Source organism: Equus przewalskii, chromosome 23 (genome assembly GCF_037783145.1).
Source record: "Equus przewalskii isolate Varuska chromosome 23, EquPr2, whole genome shotgun sequence".
Taxonomy (NCBI): Eukaryota; Metazoa; Chordata; class Mammalia; order Perissodactyla; family Equidae; genus Equus; species Equus przewalskii.
This window is the reverse complement of record NC_091853.1, coordinates 16,718,841-16,742,659: the sequence shown is the minus strand read 5'-3', so window position 1 is coordinate 16,742,659 and position 23,819 is coordinate 16,718,841. Positions and strand designations below refer to the sequence as shown.

General features: G+C 36.7%; 1 protein-coding gene across 16 annotated transcripts in view; it reads right to left on the bottom strand.

Annotated features, from left to right (window-relative positions):
- The window catches only part of SMG7 (SMG7 nonsense mediated mRNA decay factor), an 84,553-nt gene that overhangs the window by 40,503 nt on the left and 20,231 nt on the right, over window positions 1-23,819 (bottom strand). For 5 of the 16 annotated variants that reach the window (XM_070590992.1, XM_070590991.1, XM_070591000.1 and 2 more), the window contains one exon: window positions 8,023-8,161. The exons of 7 other annotated variants lie outside the window; for them this stretch is intronic. In XM_070590992.1, coding sequence (XP_070447093.1) covers window positions 8,023-8,138 — 116 coding nt within the window. In that variant the 5' untranslated portion in view covers window positions 8,139-8,161. The remainder of the gene's footprint in view (window positions 1-8,022; window positions 8,162-23,819) is intronic. 4 more of the 16 variants (XM_070590993.1, XM_070591001.1, XM_070590999.1 and 1 more) reach the window with 1 other exon arrangement.

The window sequence follows — 23,819 nt, the reverse complement described above, 5'->3', positions numbered from 1 at the left end:
ACATAATTTATAAGGTATTTAATATCAGTTGCGAATTTTAGTTTCATCAAAATGTTAACACGAATCTTTTCATTTTCTTAGCCTTTAAAAAGATATTCACGTTTCAAAATAATTAAGTGTTTAAACAACAGAATCACAATAGAGTGCCAGAGAGATAATCACGAACCGTATGAGAACTATCAGTATAAATAAACAATACTAAATAAACAGCTATACTTAGTCCTAAAATGTACCATCACATCCAATTCCATTATCCATACAATGGAAATTCCAGAAGACACAAATATCACTGTTTGCTTTGGGTGTTAAGCTTATGCCATTAAAAAAAAAATTCTCACAAGGTTGTTGGCTTATACCCTTAAACCCTAAGATCATACAACTTAACAATGAATACCACATATCCTATTCTGCCATTGTCACAACAACCTCTTCTCCTCCTCCTCAAAAATCCTACGGGAGCACTAATTTATGAACATTATAGTGAGAGAGCCAGTGCTAACTATGCATTTTTACTGGATTCAATAACCTTTTCATTCTGTCCCTAGTTACAGAGTTACAGAGGATTTATTTTACTACACTTCCACGTTAGCTAAAAATTTGTACTCAAGTATATACAAGATACCTTACACTTAGGCTCATGTGTCTCAAGGTTGTCTTCTCATTCCCAGCAAGATTTGCTTGTAAAGATGAACAAAAATCATTTCAGTATGCTAACATCTGCCTAATGAGGATAGCAATTTCCAGTCAAATGAAGACCATATTGAGCATATAACAAGAACTATTTATAAATAATCTGCTTCTCTCATACGGTGTCAGTAAGAGAAGAACCAGAATTTCAGCAGATTCTGGAATAGGCTTCCAGTGATAAACAAAGATTGAAATTTTACTCTCTATTTTTATATATCACAATCTATGCCAAAAAAAAGTAAAACTAAAAATTCAAGCACTAACAAAAGTACAAAAATGTCATAAAAACTATCTGACACAAATGTTAAAGTATTTTGAAATTCCAGGCGATCTGATCCCTCAGTATGACAAGGGTAGAGGTGATGATCTCTGTGCACAGCTCTTTCCTAGGTTCCGAAAGAGATACATTCTAAAGACTAAAATAATCTTGCCTAATTGAATTGATGAAAAGATAGCTAAATGGAAAATATAACGACCTTGGGAGATAGCTACTATTATTTCCTTTCTATAAAGAAGGAAATTGAAGCGTTGAAATGTGAAATAACTTGTTCAGTCACAAAGCAATTAGGTACAATTAAGTACAACCTTGGTTCTTTCTGACTTCAAAGTCCAGGTTATTTCCATTTTTTCAAATTAGAATAAAAAATTCTATGACATAAAAAGCTAACAAAGACTTATCTAGTTCAGTTTCATGCTGTCAACTAAAGCCTAACATTTAAGTCATCAAGGCTAAAGATCTATTCACAACAGAAAATAAATTATATCTGAGATTTTTATCAGAAACACCACTAGAAGTAAAATTCATATTCTAGTGCAGTGGTCAGCCTGTGGGTGAAATTCCCTCCTTCACCCTGGATCTATTTTTGCAAACGAATTATACTGGAACAGTCACGCCCATTCGTTTACATATTGTCTATGGCTGCTTTCTGCTACAAGGGCAGAGCCGAGTAGTTGAGACAACAACCACATGGCCTTACCAAGCCTAAAATATTTATTATTTGGCCCCTTTACAGAAAAGTTTGCCTCTCCTGCTCTAGGGAGTACTCAATCAAAAAAATGAGAAGTAAAATATTCATAAGTTCCCAAGCCAAATAGTTTTCCCATATGAAGAATCATCAATAAGTTTCCTCAGATCTATTTTTATTAGGTAATACTATAATCTTCTCATGAAGACATAATGTTAAAAAAATACACTCTTATGTAAGAGGAAAGTTAGTACTTATAGGCCATGCTGTATTTTTTTTATGGAATTTATTTGCAAACTGTTTAAAACCTAATGAGGTTTATATACTGTTACCCACTAACTCTTCCCTTTTTCTGTGTACCAAAAATACTCAGACAGGTGACAGAAAAACTAAGAATTACTAACTCACAAAAAGAGGAATCCCAATCCCCTCGCCAGTTATTAGTTTTCTTTTTTAATAGTACATAATATATAAGAAACGAAATCGATATGTGATCTTACATCAACTGCTTTCATAAAGATTAACACAAAATTAGCTATTCGATTATTTTATAAAGAAAACAAAATACTACACTTCAACTGACCTCCTAGTTTTGTTAAAGGCTGATACTGTTAAAGATTAGTATTACAGTTTATAGCCAATGCTTGTATAAAGAGATAAGAGTTTTAAAGTGTCTTCTCTTGGTAGATGGAGTGGCAACATGAGTTCCTTTTTATTCTTACTTTAAGCTGAAGGAATTAATGAAAAGAACGAATAAACTGGGGCCGGCCCCATGGCCAAGTGGTTAAGTTCGTGTGCTCCGCTTTAGTGGCCCAGGGTTTCACTAGTTCAGATCCTGGACATGGACATGGCACCGCTCATCAGGCCACACTGAGGTGGCATCCCACATAGAAGAACCAGAGGCACTCACAACTAGAACATACAAGCACGTACTGGGGGAGAAGAGGGAGGAAAAAAAATAATTGGCAACAGATGTTAGCTCAGGTGCCAATCTTTTTTCTTTTCAAAGATTTTATTTTTCCTTCTTCTCCCAAAGCCCTCCCGGTATATAGTTGTGTATTTTTAGTTGTGGGTGCTTCTAGTTGTGGCATGTGGGATGCTGCCTCAGCATGGCTTGACTAGCAGTGCCATGTCCATGCCTAGGATTCAAACCGGTGAAATCCTGGGCTGCTGAAGCAGAGCGCGAGAACTTAACCACTTGGCCACGGGGCCAGCCCCTCAGGTGCCAATTTTAAAAAAAAAAAAAAAGAATAAATGAAGAATCCAAGAATTAAAATCATCATGTCTTCAATAATAAAACAGCACTATTAAATAGTCATAAAACATAAAGCTTTAAAAACACTCAATATATTGTCTCAGTTCTTAAATAATAACAGAAATTAAGCACTTCCATCAAGCAATAAAAAAGAAAAAGTAGCCACTAGAAGGACCCACAACTAAAAATACACAACTCTGTACTGGGGGGCTTTGGGAGAAAAAGGAAAAATAAAATCTAAAACAAAAAAAGAAAATAGAAAAAGTCATTAAAAGACTGAAAAAAATCTGAAACATTCAGGGATAATCAAATATGCTGAAAGCGAACAATCCAAAACAATACTCTTGGACACAACATGATCGTCAAGATCTATAACTACATTTAATGCATTCTAATGCACCAGGTACTAAAATAGCTAACACTGTGTATAGCACTTACTATTGCCAGACACTATTCTAAGGGTTTCACAGAAAGTAATCATTTAATCCACTCTATATAATATTACTGCCCCCACTTTATAGCTGAACAAACCCAAGGAGATAGAGGTTAAGTAACAAGTCCAAGGTCATCAAGTTAGTAAGCAGTAGAGGTAGCATTTGAACTCAATTACTTGGGTTCCAGAGGCTAACTCCTAACCATTATATCATAGTTCCTCTCTTATACAAGATTGGAAGAAAAAAAAATCTAGAATGTTTGATAGCCCATAGAACTGGGGCTTTCAATACTTAAACATTTTATGACCATTTTTTGATAATGTCACTAGAGGAAAAAAAATGAAAATTAATGGTTATTTTCTTTAACAAATATCTTCATTATACATAGCACTTATATAACAATGCAAGATTAACATACATAGGATAATCTCTCTTAAGAATACACATTAAGATTCACAGTTTAAAAATATAAGATACTTCCAAATCAGGGGCAGATACAATAAAGATTCCTTCTACCTGAACTCCCAACCCGCTTTCTCCTACGAGCAGAACATAGAAATAAAAGCCAATATCTTCTAAACTCACAGTTGCTAAGGAAAGGTGGGTCAACCTCTTTTGTTTTGGAAGGCAACGCTAGAGTACGTTTTTGGAAATTTAAATAAGAGCCAGGGCAGGTTTTATTTCAAGTTAATTTGTTTACTTATTTCCACAGAGTACTAAGGAGTATTTTAGATAATAACAACATTCATCAATTATAATCAGAAACATAATACCTTAATCACAATTATTTGTGCTAAATAATAGGCCAGAAACTATAAAGTGAGTGTATGCTTACACACGCAAGCACACATAACACAATCTACAGATCTCTAAGACATCACCAAGTTTCACGGTATTAATCAGGAAAAAATAAATCATATTGCTCTACTGTTGAATCTCCTGTAGAAAAGAACATCCAGGGAAGATGCTACTCCTAAAGGAGTTTTTCTCAGTAAGAGATAATGAAAATACTAACTTGCTTTCTCTCTATGGCATTTTACAGTTTGCCATGAATTTTCAAATCTCCTGACACTCCAATGCTGTGTATTACAACATTCACTCTACAATCTCTATTATTTGAAAGAGTGTACCTAGTTTTATTAAGGGAGGATTCTGGTCTGAGAATCTCAAGGGATGAGAAAGAGTTATCTTTCCAGGCAGAGAAAATAGCACAACAATAAAAGCAAAGCTAAGCCACTGAAGGAGGTAGACTAGAGCACAAAACGTAAGACAGGAAGCTACAGGAGATGAGCTGGACAATCAAGGCAGACGGCAGACTGTGAGGCCTTGCGTGCCATGTTAAGGAGCTGAGATTGCCTTTTAAGTAACAGGAAACCAGTGGAGTTTTAAGCAGGGGCATAGCATGTCAGAACTGCATTTTTAAAAGATTACAGTAACAAGATCCATGGAAGTTGGATTTTAAAAGGGCAAGACAGGAAGAGAGGAAGTGATAATACAGATGGACAGAAAAACCTAGATTCAAGAAATATCTGGAAGTACAACTGGCAGAAGGACCGATAAAACAGAGGAAACAGTCTAAAATCATTGCCAGATTGTTAGCTTGGATAGCTGGGTATGTGAGAAAGTGGAGGTCTGTGAGCAGACACTTAGAGATGAGTGTGAAGCACAGGGAATATATCAAGACTAGGGATACAGAGCTGCAATGATCAGCACATTGGTGACAGTTAAAAGCATGAGAGTAAATGTAATTGTACAGAAAGGCAGAAGGGTGGAAGTGGCTATCTTCATTTTTGAGGAGCAGATAAAACAAAGTCCATGAAGACCAGCAAGAAGAAACTATCAAACAGGTATGTGAGGGCAAAAGAAGAGTGGCGTATGGAAAAAGACAAAAAAGGAAAGCAGTCAACAATATCAAAGGAAGCAGAAAAGTACTATGAGGACTGGAAATTATGTGGGATTTGGTGAAATGAGGGTCAACAATAGTCTTGCCAGAGAAGAGACAATGTCAAATTGCATGGGGTTGAAGAACAAATGAGAAGGAGAAGTTTAAGTCAACTCCTAAGACACTGGGGAGTGAAGAAAACTGAGAAGGGAGCCAGGGGTAAAGAAAAGTTTCTTTTTTTCAGTGAGAGAGACCTGAGCATGTCTAGAATGAAGAAACGAAGCTATGAGAAATAAATAGGTTGACGATATAAGAAAGAACAAAACTGATAAAGCATGGTCTGGAAGAGATAGAAGGAGATGAGAATGTGAATAATAAGACAGGAGCAAGATTGGCTTTGAAAAAGAGTCAGGATGAAACTGGAGGGAAGTAAGGTTACGCAGCAATGTGCTAAGAGAATTTGGCTGTAGTGTGGGGTGGAGAGATGTCAAGAGAATTCACAGATACACTGCCTCGATTTCAGAGATAAAGTAGGAGATCAGATCAGTGTCTGAAAGTTTGAGGGAGATAAACTGAGGAGAATGACGAATCTTTGGGATAATTACAAAATGAATAAGAAAGGGAACCTTACGAAAGGCAAAAAAAAAAAGAATTGAGAAAAAGTGCTGAGAACCATATGGATCAGGCACAATGGAAAAATTAATATGAAAATAAATCAGGACACAGTCACATACTGCTTAACAATGGGGATATGTCCTGAGAAATGCATCATTAGTTGACTTTGTTGTTGTGCAAACATCATAGAGTGGACTTACACAAACCTAGATGGCACGGCCTTCTACACACCTAGGCTGTATGGTACTAATCTTACAGGACCACTGTTGTATATGCGGTCTGTCATTGACTGAAATGTTGCTCTATGGTACATGACTGCATCAACAGATAAATCGGCAGAGGACCAAACCACTAATTCAGAAAAGGAAATACAACTAGTAAGTGCAAATTAAAACAGGTAAATATTTTTACTCTATATAATCAAAATAATAATACACATGCTGGCCTTAATGATGGTAGGTACTACTTACTTTTAAGGAACTTAAGGTTGAGTGGAAGATCCAAAGACACATTCAGACAATTTCAAAACAACATGGTTGCGTATAAGGATAGAGATATATACCTAGAGGACAACTGGAGAAGGAGAAGAGCCACTGGGAGTGAGGGAGAAGATTGTTAAGTCCTGTATCCCTAACACCTGGAATACTGCCTGGTATAAAATTTTGTTGAATTAATGAATAGTAAAATGTGCATCATAGAAGAGGCAATTTTACGTAACAGGAAATGATATACAATAAAAAAGACTTAGGTCTGAATCTTGGTTTCCTACATATTAGCAGTGCCACCTTGGAGCTTCTTTCCAAGAAACCTCAATTTCTTCATCTGTAAAACAGGATACAAGCTCTCTTTCAGAGTTGCTATGAGGAACAAATAAGACCACAAGTAAGTTAGATAAAAGAACCTAAGTGATAACTCCAAGAGGGAAGGGTAATCCAACTGTGACATGAATGCTTCGGTGACCACCAAATTACTTTTGCTAATCTGGTTACTGACATAGGATCCTTTGTGAAGTAGCACACTGGGTTGAAGAAGACAACATTCCAAGGTGGAGGTCAAAAACTCTAGGTCATCTACCACCACATAATGCTAAGTGACAAAAGACAAACTGTTTGAAAGTCATGATGACCACATTCGTACTATGCATAGAAAATAAAACCAGAGGTACATACATAAAAACTGGAAAGAATTTATATTTTTTCACTTCTCTCCAAACATTAGTTTTGATTACATAACTATAAATATAGAAATGCCATGATAAGTGATTACAGACTCTAAGTTCATCTGTTAATAATTAACTAATAGCCCAATAATAATAGTTTGATCACTTAGTATTTGCCAGGTCCTGTTTACATGCTTTCGTATATTATTAAATCTTTACTTCTCACAACAAATCTGTCAGGAAATGGGGGCACAGAATGGTTAAATAACTTGCCTGAAGTCACACAAATAGGAAGGGGCAGAGCTTGGGTTCCACCCTGCAGTCTGGTTCCAGAGCTCATAAGCGTTATAGAGTAAAGGGGGTCTTCTGGAGTGATCTGGCTATAGGAGTCACTGTCATGTTATCAATTTCTAGGGGCAACTATCACTTCTCATTTAAAAGCCACATCTCTGAGATCAAGCACTTTCACACGTTCTGTCCTTAAAACTGATACAAGCTGCTATGACAAGAGTTACTACCTGACCATGTGGTTAGAGAGGGCTTCTCTAGCATACTATCATATACCTATTTGTATAGCGACCTAGGAGGTCCGACTACATCCATGCTGACATAGAGAACCAAGAGCTGTTGCTCCCTGTACTCAAATGAACAGCTATATATATAACCCAAAACAGAGGAATTTCCATTCTAAAGGATAATCTACAAGATTGATCACATGTCCCTATGCTTACCATAAACAGAGATCTCATACATAAAAATTTCTTAAATTTACTTTAGCAAATGTTTAAAAAATTTCCTTGGACTATAAGATATAAATGTTCATGACAAAGTAAACATATGCCAAAGCTCTCATGAAGCCACATAAGTAAAGAAAAATCTTTAGCACTCCCCTCCCCCATCTTGGCCAATATCAAATGCTTCAGAAAGTCTCTAACTCTATTAGTGTTCACAGAATATGAATACTTTAACACACATCTCTAAAAGGAATACAAACATGTAGAAATCCCTTGTAATTTTTATCCTACCTAATATTACTTGATTTCAGATGCTCCTCTGATTTCAAGTTTCCGGTCCTCATCTGGGACTTAAATGAAACGTTTTCTCCCACAATGACTATCTGCAAGAACATCCAATTTCTCATAAGGTAGAATGGTTTAAGACATTCTAGACAGAGGAGAGGAGGAAAATATGAGTTAACCCACAATAACAGAGAACCCCCTTGAAGAAAATTAAATTATTTCTCTTTATTTGAAATGATTTAATGTTAAAGGCAAAGGAAAAATATCAAAGCTATTTTTCCTTTTTGTATTTAGTTTCTTAGAATACACATTTTAAAATTCTGTTTTGTGTATTTCTAACATTCTAGTTTTAGATCGAAATGGTATCCTAATCTCCCTCCCTGTCTGAAAGCTGAGTGACTTCTACAGGACAAACAGACACCAGTTACCCAGCAGAGTTCTTGTAGTACCAAGGTGAGAGTGCCCCGGAGAACACAGGAGCAGGTGGCTGGTCCAAACTGGACTGCTTACCCAAGAAAAAACACGTAAAGCAATTAAATCACATTATAGGTAGTATGAATAATGCTTAAATTCTAAGATCAGCTGAAAATGGGAGCTTTTTAGATCTTCAATCACATACTGACAATGATTTGGTCATTTATATGTGCTAGATATAGTGTTAAGGACTGGGTATACAATGATGAGCAAAACAGATATGGTCCCTGCCATGGACTTGTTTTTTTTTTTGAGGAAGATTAGCCCTGAGCTAACATCTGCCGCCAATCCCCCTCTTTTTGCTGAGGAAGACCGGCCCTGAGCTAATATCCGTGCCCATCTTCCTCTACTTTATATGTGGGACACCTGCCACAGCATGGCTTGCCAAGCAGTGCCATGTCCGCACCCGGGATCCGAACTGGTGAACCCCGAGCTGCCGAAGCGGAATGTGAGAACTTAACCGCTGTGCCACTGGGCCAGCCCCCTTGCCATGGATTTAAAATCTGCTGTGGAGACAGACCAACAAGGAAGGAGGAAACAGCAGAAAGTAGTGGTTAAAAGCATGGGATTGGGTGTCACACTGTCTGCATTCAATGGTATACCCAGAGTTAAGCCACAGAAAAAACAGCACAATTTCTTGGGGACATATATTTAACTCAAAGATTTGGACCAAGTAAATTAAGTAATTATTATTGGCTACTGATAACTGCTTACATTTACAATTATTATGTGGCAGATGCTATGCTGAATGTTCTATATGCATGGTCTCATAGAATGGGAGTATAATGTAGTGGTTAAGTGTCTTGTATTCAGACTGCCTGGGTTCAAACCAAGCTCTGCAACTTGCTAGTTATGTAACCTTAGGAAAATTACTTCTCTATGCTCCAGTTTTGTTAGAAGTAAGAAGGAGATAATAAAAGTACCTACCTCATTGAGATGTTCTGAAGATTAAATGAGGTAATAGAAATAAAGCACTTAGGACCATTCCTTGGTAAGTCAACCCTCAAAAAAAGTTAGCTATTACTGTCGTTGTCATTATTATCATCATTATATATATTATTCCTCCTCCCAACAATCCTAAGATGGAAATGTCGTTATTATCCTCATTCTATAAATTAGGAAATTAAAGCTAAGAACTTACACTTATCAATTCTAGAATAGAAGACAAAGTTATTCTTAATTTTTAACAATATAACACCAGTCAAACATGCAAAAGGTCTATGTGGACTTTGTTTCCATACTTACAAAGCATATATTCAATCTCCTGTGACTTAGCTGTACTTTAGCGGAAAGACTGAGAGAAAATAGCCCATGATAAAACTCAAGCTCCTTACTACGGCATGTAAGGTCCCACAGCTCCTCACTTTACACTTTATGACCCAACAAAACCAAATTACTTTCAGTTCCTTGCTATTTTTCCCCTTCAGTATCTTTATTCATGCTCTGTCGCTCAACCTGGAATGCCCGCCCTCTTCCCTCCTTGTCTGGTTACCCTTTCTCTTATTTTAAGAGTCAGCAACTCCTGTAAGAGGGCCTTGGCTCGGCCAAGCACTCCCAGTGCATCTTAATGCCCACTTCTATTACGGCGCTCACTGCACTATGATGAAGTTATTTGTTTACCCATTTCCTCCACTAGAGACTGTCTATTTAACCTTGCATATCTGGTGCCTAACAACGCCTGCCAGACAGCAAGCTGCTCAAACAAACATGCTAATTTGGACTAAACAGTCTTTCAAAAGGCCAAGACCCTAAAAATTCAAGGTTTCTCAACATTGACAACACCTTCAAAAGTCTTCCAAGAAAACAATTTGAAAGGTTTTTCATCTTATTGATAACCAGGAATAACATACTTCCTTTTAAGTTCAGAAAATTTACTATTTTATACAATTAGAGAAGTCCATGATCATTTACTTGGGTCTCTGAAATATTCAGATTTTGTTTTCCTCGTATTGGGATCTATACAACAATCCCTGTATCTTCCTGAAATAAAATAACAAGATAATATAAACCACTTATTTAATGCATTAAAAATGAATAACTAAATGCCTTACAGGTAATAAAGAGGAAAAATAAAAGGAAGGCAATTTTTAATAAAATTAGTATTTCAATACATAAATGGTCAGGTAAGACTACCCTTGAAGACATAATAAAGTAATCAAAGACTGCACATACTTACAATGGTAAGAGAAGGTTAACAGAATTTCAAACAAAGATAGGAAAGTGAAAGCAAAAATATGAGTAGACACTACAATTAAGATGAGTGTTAACGTAAGTAATAACAGACCAGACTTATTGGAAAATGGTAAGAATGAGAGAAAACAACTGAGACGACAATATGACATGACAAAGAACAGAGGTGATTTGAAGAAAACAAGGGTGTGACTATATCCTTTGAGAAGTGACAGGTAAAAAAAATTAGACTGGAAAAAGAAACAGCAAACAGTCCTTTATATAAGGTAAAACACCATATAAATTTAGGTTAGGGACAAATAAAGCACAACTTCCCAACTTGGAACAGGGGGATAACATGGAAGATGGCCAAGGTAGTTAACTCAAACAGCTACCAACAATATTTAAGATACTCTCTGATTTAACAAAATAAAAGAATCTGTACATTATTATGGTACATACAGTATTCCCTACTTGTTTCGGTCTCTGAAATCAAAAAATAAAAGATATACAAAAGTCAAATCTGATTTTTCCACCAAAGAACTACTATTTAGCCTATACTTTCAGACATCAGTTTTATCTAGTCAGACTTCTTTTTTCCTTATTATTTTCCTATCTGAATAAAGGGGTTCTGTATTATAATCAAATAATTTAACAAATTAAACCTGATAAGATCACAGAGATGGAAGACCGTTATATTAATGACCCCCAATGAATCACACACTTGCTGGCATCTGCACCCTTGTGAACTCCCTTAACACACTGACCCTGGGCTTGGCCATGTGACTTACTTTGGCCAAGGGGGCTTCAGCAAATGTGACACAAACAGAGGCTTAATAAGCACTTGGGTATTTGGGCTCACCCCTTTGTAACATCATCACCATGTTATGAAGCTAAGGATGAGAGACCACTTGGAAAGAGGAGACCCAGTTTTCCCACCTATCACAGATACCACAGCTGAGGCTCCAGACATTTGAGTGAGGTCATCTTGGACCATTCAGGGTCAGGGTGAGCCACTGGATGACTGAGTCATCCAACTTGAGTTAGATGGGCTGAGCGACAGGAAACTTTGGGGATTTAAAGCAAAGAGGCAATATGATCTAACGTAGATTTTAACAGGTTCCACCTGGCTGCTATGTTGAGCATTGACAGGCTTGGACCAGCAGGCAGCAGTGGAGCTGGTAAGATGTAATCAGACTCTGACCAAGAACATTTGTTGAATAAAAAAATAAAGAGAGAGAGAGGAGAATCAAAAATCATTCATGGTTTTCAGTCTAAGCAGCTGGAATAGTGGATTTGCCATTCAATAACAAGAGAAAGATGATACAGTAGGTATGGGGGAAGAGTCCACTTTGGGACAACAATACTTGGCACACAGTATTATATAAGCACTTGCCATTATTTTTGATAATGATAAGTTTGAGATGATTAGTATACATCCAACGAATGTAACTGATAGTTAAAGAGTCTGGGGCTTAAAGGAAAAGTTTAGACTACAGATATTCATTTGAGAGTCATCAGTATACAGAGGCTAGAGATGAGAAGGGAACAGTAAACAGACTGAGAACTAATGGCCAGACAGGTGAAAGGAAAATTTGTTGAACATGGTGTCCTAGAACCCAAATAAAGAAAGAGCTTCAAGAAAGAGGGCAAAAATCAACAAATGCTGCTGATGCATCAAGTAAAATGAGGCCTGAGAACTGATTATTGGATTTAGTAATGTGGAAGTCATTGAGGATATCAAGAACAATTTCGGTGGAGAAGTAGGGGCACAAGCCCATAGACTGACTTCAACAGAAAATAGGAGGAGCGGAACTGAGACTAAAACTGAGTTTAGACATCTTTATCCAGGGAAGAGAGGCAGTAGCTGGAGGGAGATGTGAGAGTCAAAAAAGTTTTTAAGATGGGATACATAACATATTTTAATGGGATGGAATGCGATAAATAATAAGATGGAAAGATTCAATGGAGGAAAAAAAAGGCTGAAAACAGAGTCTCATGAATGCCATTGGGGTTTGTTTAAATATTGCACATGTTTAAAAGGAAAAAAAGTCCATGAATGAAAGAATAAAATTTAAAGTGAATATACACAGAAGGAAAGATGACTAACAGTTATTGGGGGCCTACTGAATAACAAGGAGATTACATAAACTATTCCCAATTTAGTTTTCATAGCAACTTGAGATAATTACTATTTTTCCAATTTTATAAATAAAGAAACAAGGGCTCAGAGATTTTAGGAAAATTGCCCAAGATCATAAAGATAGTAAGTGCTAAGACTGGGATTCAAATCCAGGTGTATCAGAATTCCAGAGCATAAACAATTTCTATTCATTATTCCATGATGCACAACTGACCTCAGTTTTCAACAATTCAGATATTCAAAGCTAAACTGTGAATACTTTATTGCTTATAACTTATTCAGAGTTTGCCTTTTTAACAGCATAAGACCCATCCATATCCCCTTTCCCTTAAACCTGAAAAATTCTTCTCCAGGAAATCTTCCTTATTTTGGCCTCTAGCATAGATTGTCCCAGGACGTCTCTCTAGTTGTTCTTCCCACTCTCTCTTCCTTCTCTTCAAAATGCAAAACAAAAATCCTAACTTTCATAAAATTTTGATTAATAAGATAACTACCAGATAACACAGGTTTACTCTATTTTCTTGCATGAATTACACAGGAGAAATAAACACACACAGACTTCAATGGCAATGGTAGAATGTTCTCTGGAATGACTCTAAGTCATCACCACAAGTAATTTTCACCACATGTTAGGGCCAAAGTTATTCATAGAAAAAGTTCCTGAATATATGATTAAAAAAAAGGGGAGGGGATATCTTCAAGGACAAATTTTTACACTATACAACTTTCTTAGATAGCACTGAACATAAAGTAAGATTAAATTTTATTATCCTCTCCCATCCAGCTCCTCTAAAAGCAAAGATACAACGTAGCTTCTTTGTGATTCCAACATCACTCAAAATCCAGTATTTAAGTTCTTCTTTGCTCAGCAAGAAAAAAAATTCCCTCTTTAGTTGCTAAATGTGTAGTAAGTAACATTTACAACTTTATACCATATTAACAAAATCAAATTGCCAGTTCAATTGGGCAACAGATCCCAAGAAGATAAGAATTCATATCAAATCTAGCTCATGGGGCCGGTCTGGTGGCACAGCGGTTAAGTTCGCATGTTCGGCTTCTCGGAGGCCCAGGGTTTGCCAGTTCAGATCCCGGGTGCGGACATGGCCCCGCTTGGCACACCATGCTGTGGTAGGCATCCCACGTATAAAAAGTAGAGGAAGACAGGCACGGATGTTAGCTCAGGGCCAGGCTTCTTCAGCAAAAAGGAGGACTGGCAGTAGTTAGCTCAGGGCTAATCATCCTCAAAAAAAAAATCTAGCTCAGATCAATTATGGAAAAAATATTTGAAGAAATAATGACAAAATATTTTCAAAATTTGATGAAAGTTATAAACCCAAAGATCTAAGAAGCTCAATATACCTTGAGCATTTAAACATCAAAAGAAAACCCCATACTAAAGCATGGCAGTCAAATGGTAAAAAATCAATGATAAAGATAAAATCTCAAAAGCAGGCAGAAAAAAAGGACAGATTACATAAGGAGATAAATAATAAAGATAACAATGATGGCCAAATTCTTATCAGAAGAAATACAAGCCAGAAGACAATGAGATACTGGAATACTATCTTCAAAGTAACGAAAGGAGGGGGAAAAACACCCTGTCAATCTGTAATTTTATATCCAGCAAAAATATCCTTTAAAACTGAAGATGAAATAAAGACATTTCAGAAACACAAAAGCTGAGGAAACCTGATGTCAGTAGATCAACACCATAAGGAATATTAAAAAGGAAGTTCTTGGGGCTGGAAGAAAATGATACCAGATGGAAACCTGGACCTACACAAAGAGATAGGTGCCAGAAATAATAAATATGTAAGTAAATATAAAATAACTTTTTCTCCTTGTTTTTAAATTCATTTAAAAGTTAACTGACTTTTAATAAAAATAACACTGTAGTCTGGGGTCTAAAATAAATGCAGAAGATGTTTGACAATAACAAAAGGAGAGGGAAATGGAAGTATACTGTTGTAAAATTTTCTATTATACATAAAATTGTATAATATAAAAACGCATATTGTAAACCTTAAACCAACCCAAAAAACAAAACAAAAAAAGGACATAAGTAACAGAAGAAATAAAACAAAAATAGAGAAAAGAAAAATAGATAAATGTACAATTATTTGGAGATTTCAAAACTCCTCTCTCAGTAACTAATAGAGCAAGTAGACAGAAAACTAGTAAAGTTGTACCAAACAGATCTAATTGGCATTTATAGAACATATTACCCCACAGAAGAATATACACTCTTTCAAGTGCACATGGAACATTCACCAAGATAGACCATATGCTGGACCAAAAAATAAGTCTCCAGAAATTTAAAAGAACTAAAATCACAGAACTGCAAATCAACACAGAAAGAGAGCTGGAAAATTTCTCAACTATTTGGAAATGAAACAATCCATTTCTTAATAATCATAGGGTCAAAGAAAAAATCACAAAGAAAATTAGAAAATATTTTAAACTGAATGAAAATGTAAACACAATGTGTAGGACTCAATAAAGGCAGTGGTCAGAGATATTTATAGGCTTTAAATGCTTACATTAAAAGAGAAAGGTCTAGGGGCTGGCCTGGTGGCACAGCGATTAAGTGTACACGTTCAGCTTTGGTGGCCTGGGTTTTGCCGGTTCGGATCCCAGGTGCAGACACGGCACCGCTTGGCAAGCCATGCTGTGCTAGATGTCCCACATATAAAGTAGAGGAAGATGGGCACAGATGTTAGCTCAGGGCCAGTCTTCCTCAGCAAAAAGAGGAGGATTGGCAGCAGATGTTACCTCAGGGCTAATCTTCCTCAAAAAAAAAAAGAAAGAAAGAAAGAAAGAAAGGTCTAAAAGCATGGATCTAAGTGTCTATCTTATTTGGGGGGAAAAAAAGCATATTAAACCAAAAATTAAATAGAAGGAAATAAAGAAAAGCAGAAAACAAAGACACAGAAAACAAAAAGCCAAAAGCTGATTCTTTTAAAAGATCAATATAATACTCCCCAAACTGATCTATAGCTATAATACAATGCCAATCAAAATGTTAGCAGGCTGTTTCTGGTAGAAACTGACAGGCTAGTTTTAAAATTTATCTGGAAATGGAAGAACCTAGAATAGTCAAAACAATTTTCAAAAAGAATAAAGTTGGAGAACTTACATTGCCTGATTTCAAAACTTACTATAGAGTTGTGAAATCAAAACAGTGTCCTTCTACTATTGGTATAAGCACATATATAAAGATCAATGGAATAGAACACAGTCTAGAAACAGACTCATCTTTTTATGTATGTATATATATATATGCATGTGAATGTGTGTTTGTGTGTATAGCCAACTGATTTTTGACAAAGGTGCCAAGGCAATTTAATGGGGAAAAATAATCTTTTCAACAAGTTGTGCTGGAACAACTGGATAAAAATCTAAAAACTGGAAAAATTAACCTCAAATAATATATCACAGTGTATACAAAAATTAATTAAAATTGAATCAGACTTAAATCTATAAAATTTCTAGAAGAAAGTTTAGGAGAAAATTTTCACTGCCCCAGGGTAAATAAAAAATTCAATAAAAGATTCAAGAAAAGAAAAAAACCAACAAAGTGGATTCATTAAAATTTAAAACTTATGCTCCTCAAAAGACATCATGAATAAAGTGAAACAGCAAGCCAGACTGGACGATATATATAAACATATACACATATAAGTATACACACACAAAAGATTTACATTCAAAACATATAAAAAGAACTCAAAGATAAGAGAATCCAATTTTAAAAACTGGCTAATGATTGAGACACTACAAAAGACGACACACAAATGGCCAATAAGCACATGAAAAGATGCTCAACATCTTTAGTAGTCTGGGAAATGTAAATCTACAGTGAGATACCAATTCGTACCCACCGGAATAGTGAAAATCAAAAGGATTACCAATACCAAGCATTGTAGGTGAGGATGTAGAATAACCAGAACTCTCATACACTGCTAGCAACACTGCTAGCAGGAGTACAAAATCTCAGAATTGCTTTGGAAAATAGTTTGGTAATTTCTTGTAAAGTTACACATGCACTTACTATATGACCCAGCAATTCCACACCCAGGTATTTACAAAAAGAAATGAAAACAAATGTCCAAATAGACTTTTATAGAATGTTTCTTGAAGTTTTATTCACAATAGCAAAAAACTAGAAACAACCCAAAGGTTCATCAAAATGTGAATGGATAAACAAACTACAGTATAGTCATACAACGGAATACTACTCAGAAGTAAACAGGAACAAACTACCAGCGCGTGCAACAAAATGGATAACCTCAAAAGACACGTCAAGCAGAAGAATTCAGACACAAAAGAGTACATATTGTATTATTCCATTTATGAAGTTCTGGAACAAGCAAAAGTAATTTATAGTGATAAAAATCAGAACATTGATTGCCTGAGGCAAAGAGGAACAAGCAGGGTTAGGCGTGACTGAGAAGGGGACTGACAGAACTTCTGAGGGATTGAGAAATGTTCCATATCTTGATAAGGACGCTAGTTACAGGGGTATGTGTTCATAAAAATTCATAACTGTACACTTAAAATGTGTGCATTTTATTACATATAATGATTACTTCAATTAACGTGATTTAAAAGAGTATATGCCATATGAACATAATCTGATTAAAATATATTATCTGTACATGCATAAATGCATATTCTACACTCATAAAAAAGATGAGATATTGTGAATAGTGCTGGTGGCAATTTAATATTACAAAATTTTTTATCATAACATTCTAATTTTATTCAATGTATATATACATTTGTAATAAAACAATTAAAAACAAGTCTCCTATAAGCCAATTTCTAAATATTTTGTAGTTAGAATGCTTTCTGCACAGAAAGCTTTCACAGCTCAGACTAACATAATTTCTACAAAATAAATGCCCTTTTCCATTAAGTCTGCTGAAGCCCCAAACATAAAACGTACTTCAGTCCTTCTAACCTAAGAAAGTTCCCCTTGATCCTGCTATGTCCTTCAAGCAACCATCCTTCCTTTGCCTCTAAACTTTGTAAAAAGATAATATATAGCTACTGGGTTCACTTTCTGGTCACCTAGTCACTTCTAAACTTGCATTTAGGCCTCCATCCTTATTAGTGAAACAAATTCTCTCAAGAGTTAATAATAACTTTGTCCAATCTAAGAGCTTTTTCTCAGTCCTTATACTTCCTGAACTCGTAGCAGTATCCAATACTATACTGTATCAGCATTTTTTCAAACTTAGCCCACATAAGAAATCACTTGGAGAGCTTTTGAAAATGATTGCTGGGCCTCATCCCCAGTTTCTGTTCAGCAGGTCTGAGACAGGACACAAGAATTTGTATTTCTAACAAGTTCCCAGGTGATGCTGATGCTGCTGGTCTGGGGATCACACTTTGAGAATTATTGCATTAGGGCAACCCTTTCAGGAAAACTTTCTGCTTTTCAGGAAAACTTAGCTTTTCCCGGCCCTTTCCACCTTTTTGATAGGTTATTTCTTGTTTCTTTCTTTTTTCTTTTTTTTTTTTTTGAGGAAGATTAGCCCTGAGCTAACTGCTGCCAATCCTCCTCTTTTCCCTGAGGAAGACTGGCCTTGAGCTAACATCCGTGCCCATCTTCCTCTAGTTTATATGTGGGACACCTGCCACAGCATGGCTTGCCGAGCGATGCCACATCCGCACCTGGGATCCAAACTGGCGAACCCTGAGCTGCTGAAGCACAATGTGCAAACTTAACTGCTGCGCCACCGGGCCAGCCCCTTGTTTCTTCTTTCTGCTTCCACCTATATACAGTAACAGAATTATTAAGAATGGAAGCTGACCTTTATTATCATCTGATACATGGTTCCCTAAGAATCTGGCCCTGATATCCTTAGACTTCTATAATTCCTTCCCTACTTGTGGATTCAAGTCTCACTGTTACTGAAGACAATTATGAAGTCAATTATTTCCAGCCTAGCTCATGCTATGGCCCCATTCCAAATGCCTATGCGGCATCTCAGCACAGATATTCACAAAATATTCCCTTCAACACCCATACCTTTACTCCCTATTTCCATGAAAAGTGCTACCATTTCTCCATGGCCAACTTCAATATCATCAATAACTCTCCTTCCCCCTTCATATCTAACCGGTTACTAAAGACCCACTGATACACCCGTGTATTCTCTCTCTACCCTGATTCAGACTTTCACTGTCTCTGACATGGATTTTGGCAATTTCCTCAAACGGTCTGCATGACTTTACTTCCAGAGTTCCCAAATTTATCATACCAAACAATTCTAAACACATCAATTTCCAGCTCAAAAACATTAAATGAATTTCCATTTATCCAGAGATAAAGCCTCAACTAAACAGCCTGCCATTCAATATCCCCCAATTTAGTTTCTGACTTTGTCTCCTTATACCTTCCACTTCATGAACCATGCTTCAGACACTTCTGACTCTTCTTGTGTCTTTTTAAAAAAAGTTATTATATTTTCTCTGCCTGGAATATCCTTCTCCAGTTCCCAATAAAATTCTTCCTATTTTAGGGAGATGATATACTCTTCATAAAACCTCCTCAGACATTTCTGTGAGGTCCCAACCCTTCAATCTGTACCTCTTACAGCACATATTACATCCTAAGGTGTTATTTCTTCAATCAACCTCCAAAAGCGTAATTCATACTAAAGCCCCCAAAACTGCCTGGAAGAGTGCTTCATTATCTAGTCTTTCCTGAATAAATATGTTGAATAAAAGTAGTTAAGATACTATTCATGTATTTAAAAAGTATATATTAAATAAAAACCTCAAGATGGCAAATAGGATTTCATACACAAAAATTTTTAACAGTAAAAATCCTCCGATAAAAACTCCTCATGGCCTATACTAACTACTGGCCAAGAGAAGGAAATATAATGTGAGTTACATGTGTTACCATATGCAACCTATTTCTTCTTACTTAAAAACAAGTAACAAGAAACAGGAGAAATTAATCTAATGTATTTTACTTAACCTAACATATCCAAAACATTAGCATTTTAACAGGTAGTCAATGTAAAAATTATTAAAGATTTCAATTTTTTTATACTAAGTAGTCAAAATCTGGTGTTTATTTTACAATCACAGCAACTGTCAAGTAAGTAATTTTCAACTGAAATATAGGACGTGTAGATTTCATTAAATTACTATTGAAAGGTAGATTTACACACCCAAATTGTTTCAACAACTCAATGAAGCATAAATTTTTAAATTCTAAATTAATTAAATAAAATCTAATTAAAATTCAGTTCCTCAGTTACAACAGCCACATTCCAAGTGCACAATAACCACAGGTGGCTAGTATTTACTGTATTGGACTGTGCAGGTATAAACCATTCATGAGAGGACCACTTATTTTAACCACATGAGAGAGAAAATATTACATAAAGTCTTCTAACTCCTGAAACATGAAGACTGGGGGAGGGGGAGACACCTGCCAGAGTAACCACTTTGTTTGCTGATAGAAATAGCTGTAGAATAGAATTTACCATTAATTCCTTCAACAAATATTTGAGGGCCTACTATATCTTAGACTACTCTAGGACCTGGGATATAGCAGTGAAGAAAGTACACAAGATTCCTGCTATCAAGGAATTTACATTCTGGATTAGGGGTTACGGGAAGAGATAATAAGCAAGTCAATATATAACCTGGTGGGATTACAGCCTGAAACTGACTGAGCATCAGCCTTGGAAAGACTCCCTGGGAAACGTTAAATCCATTCCTAAGAGGGTGAGGCCCCAGTCCAAGCTGTAGGATCTAGGAGCTAGAGGCACAACAGCTAGAGTATCCTGGCAACAAACTCTCAGGAAAACTAACCAGGCCCTTCCCCAAGTTGTTCCATTTGCCTTCCCTTGGCCAGCCCAAGCAAAAAGATTCAACAAAAACCTGAGAACAAGGCCTAGACCTGGGCAAGGCCACAAGTCTTTTCAGTAACCTAAAATTTGGGGTTTTTTGGTGAGACAGTTGGCCGTGAGCTAACATCTATGCCAATCTTCCTCCATTTTGTATGTGGGATGCTGCCACAGCACGGCTTGATGAGCAGTGTATAGGTCTGCGCCTGGGATCCGAACCTGTGAACCCTAGGCTGCCAAAGTGGAGTGCACAAACTTAACTACAATGCCACAGGCCAGCCCTCAGTATCCTAACATTTAACACAGTACTTATCACCCTAGGTACTTTATGTTGCATTGAATAGAATTAAATAATACAATCTCCTTCTAACTCTGTGGTTTGATCTTTGGTCTCTCTCAGCTTCAATTTCCTATGTGAAAAGTGAGGGTTAATCAGGCTTATTTTGCAGGGTTTGCTTTATCAGTGAAAACATATAATACATGTGAATGGACGCTGGGAACTCTAAAGCACCATATGAAAAAGAAAAGCATGTCAGGAGTTTAAAAAAAAAAAAGCCTGTTAACATTTCCTGATTGACCCTCATACACTAAACATGAAACACCACTGGTATAGACCTGAGCTGTCCAATGCAGCAGTCACTAGCCACATGAGCACTTGACATGTGGTTAGTATGACTGAGAAACTGGATTTTTAATTTTACTTAATTTAAATGAAATAAAATTTAAATAGCCACACGTGGCTAGTGGTTACCATTTTGGACAGCACAAGTATATTTCAACACCACTGTTACTGATAACCTACTGGAGTGAAAGAGGAAAGCATCAAAATTGGCCTACCCTCCTCCACCAACTATTCTCATATCACTCTTTGAAAGGCAAAGATACAGCTGACAGCAATTTTTGATAAGCAGGTGAGAGATATACTAAATGAAACAACTTCATGTAAAAGAGTTGGCTTCCTATCAGTTAGGGTCTGAGAAAAACAGCACTGATTTATGTTAGGGTACTGGTACATGAAATGGCTTTCCACTCCTGCTCTGGCTGACACCAGAACAAGGCATGTATCTCATTCATCTGTGTACCTCTGGCACAGAGTTTATCAAATGAACAAAATCCTCACACCAATAACTCTCAACTGTACTTTTATGGTCTCTCTGGTTGGCATTCTTCTTTGAAGCCTAGCATCTGAATTTCCCTTCCTATTTTAAATAAATCCCCCAACTTATAAGTCAGAACCTGCTTTTCACTACAGATTTACTAGCTTCCCTTGCAGCTAGGGTGCAGACACATGAATCGGACTATGTTAATGAACACACCAACCCCACATGTAAATGGCAGCTAGTGAGAGAAAGAGGGGTCTGTGGTGAATCCACCTTGGACAATGGCAGCAACAACATCCGATTTTCAGTGTCAGTGGCCAAGCATGAGTAGTGTCAGGGATGGGTCAGGGATACAAGTTATGGCTAGGATCAAGGTCCTGCACAGCATGTCTTCATAGGCTGAATTTTAAGGTTGTGTGTTCCAAGACATATAGCTGCTGTGGGAGGCAGAATAACAGCCTCCCAAAGAGGCCCCAGAACCTGTGACTATGTTACCTTATATTGTAAAAGGGACTTATGTCAGATGTGATTAAGGATTTTGAGAAGAGGTGATTATTCTGGATTAAGAGTGTGACCAATGTAATCACAAGGATCCTTACAAGTAAAAGATGGAAGAGGCAGGAGACTCAGAGGAGATGTGATGAAAAAGGAGAGAGTAGAGTGATGTGATTACTGGTTTTGAAGATGAAAGGGGGCCATAAGCCAAGGAATGCAAGCAGCCTCAAAAGCTACAAAAGGCAAGAAAACAGACCCTACCCTAGAACCTCCAGAAGGAACGACACCTAGATTTTAGCCTAGTGGGACCCATTTCAAACTTCAGATCTCCAGAATGGTAAGATAATAAATTCATGTTGTTGTAAGCTATCAAGTTTATGATAATTTGTTGCAGAGGTAGCAGTAAACTAATACAGCCATAGCGCCTAGGTCTCTAACCCTTTCATGCTTAAATAAAGAAACAGAGTTGTTTCTGTTTCTCACAACTAAGAACCTAAGTGATATACTCCCCTTACTTTCCCATTCTTTTTTTTTTGGAAGATTAGCCCTGGGCTAACATCTGCCACCAATCCTCCTATTTTTGCTGAGGAAAACTGGCCCTGAGCTAACATCCATGCCCATCTTCCTCTACTTTAAATGTGGGACGCCTGCCACAGTATGGCTTGCCAAGCGGTGCCATGTCCACACCAGGGATCCAAACAGGTGCACCATGGGCCACCGAAGCAGAACTTGCGAACTTAATCCCTGCGCCACCAGGCCGGCCCCTATTTTCTCATTCTTAAACCTATATAAACTATTAGCATTTCTTAAAAAGACAATGACACAGTTTTCCCTTCTTTTCATCACCTAAGTCAAGTGTGCTTAGTTTTGTTTACATCATAATGGAGAATACTACTAGTTATTCAGACTTTACCATTTCTTGAGGACTGAAATAGGTCAATCATTCTGACTGCCACGTAATTCAAAATGTTTGCAATAAGTATGATCTCATGCGTTACTAGTGAACATTTACTGAATACTGTTTTAAACTTGTACCAAGATAACTAAGAGAAAGCCCTTCCCTCAAATGCTAACACAGTAACAAAATGGTGAATAAACACAAAGTAATGTGGCCACTGAGAATAAAGAGAAACATCTGGTCAGTGACCTGACAAAATTCTAAGATAATTCAAAAAAAGACTTTCTGGATGGAGGCAAATTTTAAGGACAATGTGAAGTCACATGAAAAGAAGAAAGTTAAGACTGTGAGGTAAGTAGAGGAAGGTTGTCCCTTTTCTTGAGTTAACCACAGACTTACTCTCTCAATTTCAGGTGACTATATGTTTAAGAAGGAAAATGGTAAATTCAAAAACGTCAGGCCACATATAAATGCTTTAGTAATCTGTTACTTTTTAAAAGTCACACTGAATTTTCCTTTTGAAGCAACTTATTACCTAAGGTTTGAATTTTATACATGCAAAATTATATTCCTTAGTGTCAGAAGCTAGCAGCTGAACATCTCTATGTAATAACTCTACCAAGTCAAAAAGGAAAAAGCAATCCCATCTT